The sequence below is a fragment of the Manihot esculenta genome, chromosome 12 (genome assembly GCF_001659605.2).
Source record: "Manihot esculenta cultivar AM560-2 chromosome 12, M.esculenta_v8, whole genome shotgun sequence".
NCBI classification, from domain to species: Eukaryota; Viridiplantae; Streptophyta; class Magnoliopsida; order Malpighiales; family Euphorbiaceae; genus Manihot; species Manihot esculenta.
The window spans coordinates 10169781-10178135 of NC_035172.2; the positions used below are offsets into that span (position 1 = coordinate 10169781).

General features: G+C 26.8%; 1 protein-coding gene across 1 annotated transcript; it reads left to right on the top strand.

The window, feature by feature from the left end:
* The first annotated feature begins 2644 nt into the window (after nt 1-2644).
* Nucleotides 2645-3997, top strand: LOC110628915 (transcription factor MYB10). The gene is made up of 3 exons (XM_043962297.1): nt 2645-2792; nt 2970-3099; nt 3314-3997. Exons 1-3 carry the CDS (start codon nt 2645-2647, stop codon nt 3789-3791), a joined length of 756 nt encoding a protein of 251 aa, XP_043818232.1. The 3' UTR covers nt 3792-3997.
* The last annotated feature ends 4358 nt before the right edge of the window (nt 3998-8355 follow it).

Sequence of the window (8355 nt, forward strand, 5' to 3'; positions counted from 1 at the left end):
ATTAATGAAATGTTTTAGCATGATTCACGCATCATGAATGCCATGAGATATATTAGGTTGTTTGCATTAGAATTCACGAATATGTTGCATTGCATACTTTGTTGTTGATGTGGATGAATGTTGAATGATCCATTAGCCCTTGTATGTCATGATAGCCTATGTGAGTCTAGGTGTGCCTGCTACGGCTCTACGCCCCTGGCACTATGACAGATTATGGAAGTCCGGGTGTGCCTGCTACGGCTCTACGCCCCCGGCGTGTATAAGTAAGAAAGGTAGGGGCTAATTGGTGACAAATTCATCCTTGTTGTGGAATGTTTGTGTTATGACGCATTCATGAAAGCATAAATGTTAAATTATGTTTTATTATTCTGCTCACTGGGCTTTGTAGCTCATCCCTCTCCCCTAACCCCAGGTTTGCAGGTTCGGGCTAGATCAGGAGGTCCAGAAGAGTAAAGAAGTCTTAGTTTATGTAATAGTTAGAAGTGGACATGAAGACTATATTAATGTAATGAATGAGTAATGTATAGTTATGATATGTAATGGTGATGATGATTGAGGATTAGTATGTGCTTGACCCTATGTTTATGGTTATCCCCTTGACACATGATCTATAGAAATGTTTTTATGATGTATTTGATAGTCCAAGCTTATCGAATGATGAAATACCCCATTGGAGCATGTGATGAGGACTCCAGTGGTGGTTATGTTATTGATGTGCACATGTTCAGGTTAAGCTTGGAAAAAGAAAGAAAAAGTTTACAGTTTTATGTATGTTGATCATGTATGGGATATTACAGGTTACAGGAGGTATGCTTGGCTTGCTACGGGTCCCGGCGGCCTTAAGCCGATCTGGATCCTAGCGCCGGTAACGGGTCGAATTTCCGGGTCGTTACAAGATCTTTCGCTGAGTTCGGATCTGCAAAATAAATAGAGTACCGGATGGTTTGATTGGAAAAACCTCTGGTACTTAAGGTTCAAAAATATATTTAATGATAAAAAGGTGAATTGAAGTAAGATTTGCGTACTTGGACGTTGCTCTTATATATAGTTGTTGGAAGTACTATCCTCACATGGTTTGGAGAGTCAAGTTTCAATAGAACAAAGATTCCTTGTTTATCTCCCCTCAGCCTTATCCTGATAAAGATTAGAGTTTTATTGGGACAAAAACTCATTATTTTAATCTTTTTCTGAATTTTTTTTAGATTTTATATTTTTGACCTCTAGTTCTGCTCGATTAATTAGGTGAGGTGTCGGGTAATGACGGTTTTTCCTTTTTGATTCTGGCTTTGATGGTCGGGTCTTTGGATTTGGAATTTCAGGTTTCAGGTTTTGGTAGGAGTGGTACACGAATGCATATGTACTTTATACTATTGTATCTAACTTTTCACTTGAAAAACTTTTTGTTTGCTGTATTGAGTATTGAAGGATACAATAATTGTGAACCATAGTAATATGGATGAATATAATGATGGTAGTAGTACATTACTAGACACAAATGCATAATTTCGTTAAATATACCTACTTGCAAATATAATATTAATTTGTGTTTTTTAGGAGCCCTCTAGTGCTTTTAGTAACAATACTAATTATTCTTGAATCAAGTTTTATGATTCCATAATATTTTAATATATGTTTTTTTTTAAATTTTTTTATAATAAATAATTTTTTTAGTTTGTTTTCATTTTTTTTTCTTTATAGTCTCATTTTCCCTTCTTCATGTCAGTTAAAAAAATATTTTATTATCTCAAATTTATTGTTTGACTCAAACTGTAATGTATAATGAAGACGATTTTGTTTATATACTTTTTAGTTGTAATTTTTCTTTTCTTTTTTTAAAAAAATAAGTTACTGAATATGAGATATATATATATATTTTATAACAGCAATATAATTCCAATATTAGAAGTTAAAATAAAATATGATCGATAGCTGTTAAATGAATATGTGTGCATATTTTGTTATTGTTATTATTATTATTATTATTATTATGGCAGTAATCATAATAATAATATCATAATTATTAAAAAAAAGTATATAAATTATATGTTGAAGAATTATATTAAACTATATACAGGGAGTATAAATTAATTATTAGTCATATAAATTTTCCAAAAGTCGCCTTGCATTTATATTTAGTGAGGCTATTACTTTTAGATATTTAAAAAAAAAAAAAAAAAAAAATTCTACGCTCAAGCTCGGGCCTCTGTTGACTGTGATCACATGCCTTTTCCCCCCCATGTTGATGGTTCTGTGAACATACTGGGAACAGTAGACTGAACTGTAGATAGTCAAGCTTCTTTACAAATTGACTGGTATTCAAACCACATACAGTGGCTATTATATGGTCACAAGACTTTGACGCCAACACTTTTTAAGGAAAAGAGGGTTCCATTGTTCATCTTGTTAAGTATTATTACTAGTGTTGTTATTATTCAATTGCTCTAAGTTAAACCCCATTTTCCATAATTATCTCCTTTTGGGCCCTCACTCATTAAGACATCCAAACAAATCCATATTTGATGGCTGAGAATACATATCGCAGATTTTAATATGTTTATATATCCCAAGTTGTGGAACAAATGAAATTGTGGAAGCCTGTGTAGGTTTGAGCCAGGAACAAACCGAAAGACCCAGCTGGTTAGAGATGGTCAGGACCACTGCAGTAGATAAAAATGGATTGAAGAAGGGTTCATGGAATAAAGAAGAAGATGACAAGTTGAGAGATTATATTCAGAAATATGGCCACTGGAACTGGCGTGAACTTCCCAAGTATGCTGGTAGGGAACCTTACTGTTTGTTGAAAAGATGAATTTTAACTAAATTTCAACTTAGGGTTTCTTATTTAATTCGTGTCTGCCTATCATACATGTTTCTTGGATTTTAGCTGAATGTGTAGAGATTACAGATTTTTTTTTTTGGTAAATATTTAGGAATGAAATTTGTTAATTTGTTAAATTATCTTTTGACAGGCCTGTCAAGGTGTGGCAAGAGCTGCAGATTACGGTGGGTTAACTACCTCCGGCCTGGTGTAAAACATGGGAACTTCTCCAAGGAAGAAGATGATTTGATCATTCAACTGCATCAAGAACTTGGAAATAAGTATAAACTGGATCTATACTTCCGTTATATCTAATGTAGATTTGTGAAGAAAAATTATGCATATTTTACAAAATATTTACTTATTACAATTTATGGGTACTAGAGATAATGTTGAAATTCAAACTTTCCAAGAAACTTACATAGGTGCCTACTAACTTTGAAGAAAGTTGACTGGCAAATGTGAATCATGGACATTAACGTTTACAATGTGCAGATGGTCCAGAATTGCCACGAAATTACCAGGAAGAACTGACAATGACATTAAAAACCATTGGCACACCCACTTAAAGAAGAGAGGGAAGCAATCCCGGGCATCAAAGGCTGAGGTGGAAGCGCAATCTACCGAAACCCCAGAAAGCCTGACCAGTCCAAGCAAAAAGTTAGAAGCAGCAGATCAAAGTGATGTTGTTAATAAAACTCCATCTCTTCCAACAATATTGGAGAGCTTTCCTTTGTCCAAAGAAAGCTCTTATCGTTCTTCTGCATCGGCCGGCCTGAATTTTTTTGCAGAAGATAGCCTCACCTCAATGGAAATATTTGGAGAATCAGGTGAAGATTTCTGGACTCGACCATTTGTAGCAGATAATGCCTACGACCAAGATGATTATATTTCATCCTATACTCTATACTATGATGACAATTTGGATTTCTTCTACCAAGTGCTGCAAGAACTGCCAGATAACTACATGTAAACAGAACTACTGCCGATGTCGAAATTGGATGAGTGACCGTGTTTGAAGAAACCAAAAAACTACATATATGTTCTACTTATGCAAGAGAGAATAAAATTGGACTCGGCTACAGGTGGTGTATTCTAAGGATCTATGACTACGTGTGAGTAGCTTTCCATTATACACTTCTTGAAGCTAGGTTTTGTATGATAAGAATATGTGAAATACTGCATGCAATGAAAATACACTATTTTCCATGTTAATTTTGTGTGAATGCTCAAGTTTTCATTGTTTGGTATTTGCAATATCTTATTTTATTCTTTCAAATGGATCGACAATGGAATAACTATGAACTTGTCATTTGACTGTAAGAATGATTACTAACAGCTCCAGAAACTAGTTTATTTTATGAATATGAATGGATGAAATCTTCAAAACAGAACTTTTCTGACTTGGTATTTGTTTGATCTCTCAAAAGATGATAATAATATATATATATATATATATATATATATATATATATATATATATATATGAACCCTCCTATTCCATCTAGGTAGATCACATGGAATGATGAACAGATAAGATTGAGATGCCTATACAATTTTAATTGTTTAGCCTTCATTTGTTATTAAAAAATAAATTATATTTAAAAAATATTTTTATGTTCGTGAAAAATATTTTATGACAAAATAAAAGTAAAAAATATTAATAAATCTATATCTAAATGTGTTCATAAGATTTTTATATAAAATAATTTTTATTTAAAAGTTGTTTTTCTTTTTATTAAAATATTTTATTTTAATTAATTTTTTAGGTGTTTCAAATATTAAAAAATATAGAAATTATTATTATTTAATATTTTTGTTAAGAAAAAGGAGTCTTAATTTAAAAATAATTATTACATAATTATAATTTTATCAGAGTCACTTTTTATATATATAAACATTTTTTTTATATTTGAAATATTTAAGAAAATTGATCAATGAAAAAAATTAAATTATTTTTTAAGAAAAATAACATTTTTATTTTATTTTCTCAATTTAAAAATTTTTTAAAAAATATTTTTTAAATATAAATTATTTCTCACCAACCATGATAATTAATGATACGAAATTTCGATAAATCTCTTCAAAAGCGACTCCTAATACTTAAAAAACGGGATAAGAAAAAAAAATTTCTACGTTTTTCAAGTAATAATGAAGTATGCACAAATAGTGCAATTTAAAAAAATGACGTAATTTAGCATAAACCACTGACAGTAATAATGGTGTTGAAAATATAAAATACGATATTACAGATATTAAGTTATGGTGGTGATTTTAAAATATGAAATTCAGGAAGCAATTTTTTCAGAATCAGAATTGCTTTGATACCATTTTGAACGATGAAGTTTGTGAATGATTCAATTTTGTGTATTTTTATCCAGAAATGAGGTTATATATAAATGTATTTACGACACAAAATCAAGAGAGAAAAATGAAGCAATTTTATTTTAATAAAATAAAATAAGTCTATATAGAAAACAATATATATCAGATCTGTTAATTGTATAAATTTTTATAATTATATAATTTACCCCTAATTACGCAGATTTATTTCAAGTTTGCTTGAAATTGAATTTAAAGTTTCCACAACGTTGTAAAACATTGGCAGTTGTTAAGGTTTGGTCACCTTTACTCACAGTTTCTTTCTTTCTTTCTTTTTCTTTTTTCTTTTTTTTTTTTTTTTTGTAAATTCACATATATTAAACTTAATGCATAAGAGCTAAATTGAGCAGATGAACAGAACCATCCCAAAAAAACATTGAATCAATTGCATATTGAAAATCCTATGATGCATGTTGTGGTTTGTAATAAGTCGTATTTACCATAGACTAAGTTCAAATTTTATATATTTTATAATATAAAGTTTGTTAGGTAATTATTTAATGTTAAAATTTAACAAAACTAACAATAGTTAGTATAAAAAATTAGAATGTTGACAGAAAAATGAAAATTACTAGAAAGAATTAGAGTCATTTTATAATATTTTATGATCAAACATTCAACAAGAATCATCTATTTTGTAAGTTTCCGTTTAACTTCACTTGGTAATAGAATAATCAACAAGGGTTAAAATGATAAATTATAGTTTTTCAAGTCAAAGATATTATGCACTAAAATCACGTTTTAGTCATGGAATTACTAATTTGCAGCTAATAATATAATTTAGGTTCCATTTTCTACAAAAAGGAAAATCTTTTGTATTGCAAAATACTTTTTCAACAAAACCACTTATTTTTTATTTTTTAATTTTAATTTAAAAATAAAATATATTAATAAATTTATATATAAATTTATTAATAAAATTTTCAAATTGTATAAAATTATTTTTTCTTTTAAAAAGATAAAATTATTCTTTTAAAAATAATTTAATTTTTTTAAGAGTAAAATATTTTCTGTTAACTTATTTTCTTATCGATTTAATTTTGATCGAATAAATTAAAAATTGAAATTTTAGTATTTGTAAAAATTAAATTGGATTAATGTTAAATATAAATTAAATCAAATTGAATCGATTTGATTCAGTTTAATTTGATCGATTGAATTTTTTAATAAATATTTTATTTTTTATATTTTAAAATTTAATTAAAATATTTCAATTTTAATTATGATTTAATATTTTTATATTATAAAAAATAATATATTATTATTATTCATCGATTTAATTTAAATTTTTTATTAAAATTAAATTAAAATAACTAAAATCTTTAAAATTAAAAATTAAAATAAAATAAATAAATAATTAAATTAAAATTAACCTGATTAATTTTTTTTTTTTAATTTAAATCAAATACTACTAATATCTTTTCTTGAACTATTCAAAAAGATTAATCGAGAGGTTGAGTTTGATATACTGTAATCTAGATTCAATGGCATGACTACGTCCTATGTCTACATTTGCAGATTTTTTTTTAAGATTTATAATTTTTATTAATGAGAATTTAATGAAAAAAAAATGGAGAAAGAGCAAATACAACCTTATGATAACTCATGATACAGCACATGAACAGATAAATCAACTAGGAAAACGCAATAACGTGCAAATATAATGAATATATTATTTTAAATCAAACAGAAAAAATATTATTTTAAAGTATAAATTTGATATTATTTTAATATTTTTAAGGAAGTTTAATATAAACTCACTAATCAACTAAAATACACTCCATTTAATTATGCATGATTTATCATAATAAAACTATAAGGTCATTTTCTTTTGAAATTAAATACGTTTTATTAATCAAATCATGTCATTCTACAATCAGGACCAATAGGTCTGTTAATGCATCCAAATCTAAAATTTGCAATTATAAGCTGGGAAAAATTTTGAATAAATATATGCGTTTAAAACTATTTCTTATTTAAATATTATAATTATTTATAATTTCATTTCTATAATTAAACCCGTTTATTTTATAATTTTTGGTGTTTGAAACACTCAAAAAAATTAATAATGAAAAGTATTTTTCTGATAAAAAAATAAAATTATTTAAAAAAAATAATTTTTTCTTTTTTCATATTTTAAAATTTTTATTAAAATCTTTATATATAAATTAATTGATAAATTTTATTTTTTAAATTAAAATTAAAGAATAGAAAATAAATTATTTCATTGAATATAAAAAATATTTTCAACATAAAATATTTTTCAAATATAAATTATTTTCTGTAAATAAATAAATTCTTAGTTACAATTTCATTTTCATAATTTATATTTATTTTTCATCTCTCTTGAAAGACAAAAAGTAAAACTAATGGATAAAATTTTGACAATTACAAAATTAGAGATGGAATTATATAGGATGACTAAATAATAATTTAACTTTAAAATTAGGCAAAAGATAGATGGAAGGATATATAATATATTACGGAAGTAAAATCAGAGGATTAAATAGTGTAATTTTCACATTATAGGAATCAAATTATTATTAGGGATAGAATTTATAGATTAAATTATAAATTTTTCCATACTCAATGCTTAAATTGTTTTTTAAAATTTTTAAACATGAAAAATTATTTTAGTAATTTTTTAAAAAATTTTAACATATTAAAATACAAAGTTAACTTATAAAACTATAAGTCTCATTAGCCGAAAGAGAAGAATAAAGAAAGCTTGGATAGACAGACCAAATCTTAAAAGGAACATAACATATGGCCACCTGTGACATAAAATAAGCATAGTCTAATTAGACTTTTGTAAAAGAATAATCTTACAATTATTAATAATCTTACCAAATTCAAACCAATTATTTTTAAAAGATTCAATAGCATGCACAATACCCTTAGCATCTACTTCGATATCAACATCACTGTTTGATTACTCTCTTAATTATCTTAATGTCTCTCTTAATGCTAAAGTCTTAGCCAATTGAGGAGAAATAATCTCTTCTGAAAAATAAGTTAATCCATAATAAAACTTTCCTGCACTAACTCTAATTAAAGTTGCAGATGAAAACTATACCCTCCCACTCATGGATCACAACATCTATATTACACTTTTTCCTATCAATAACAACCTTCACTTTTGTCTAAGTACAACA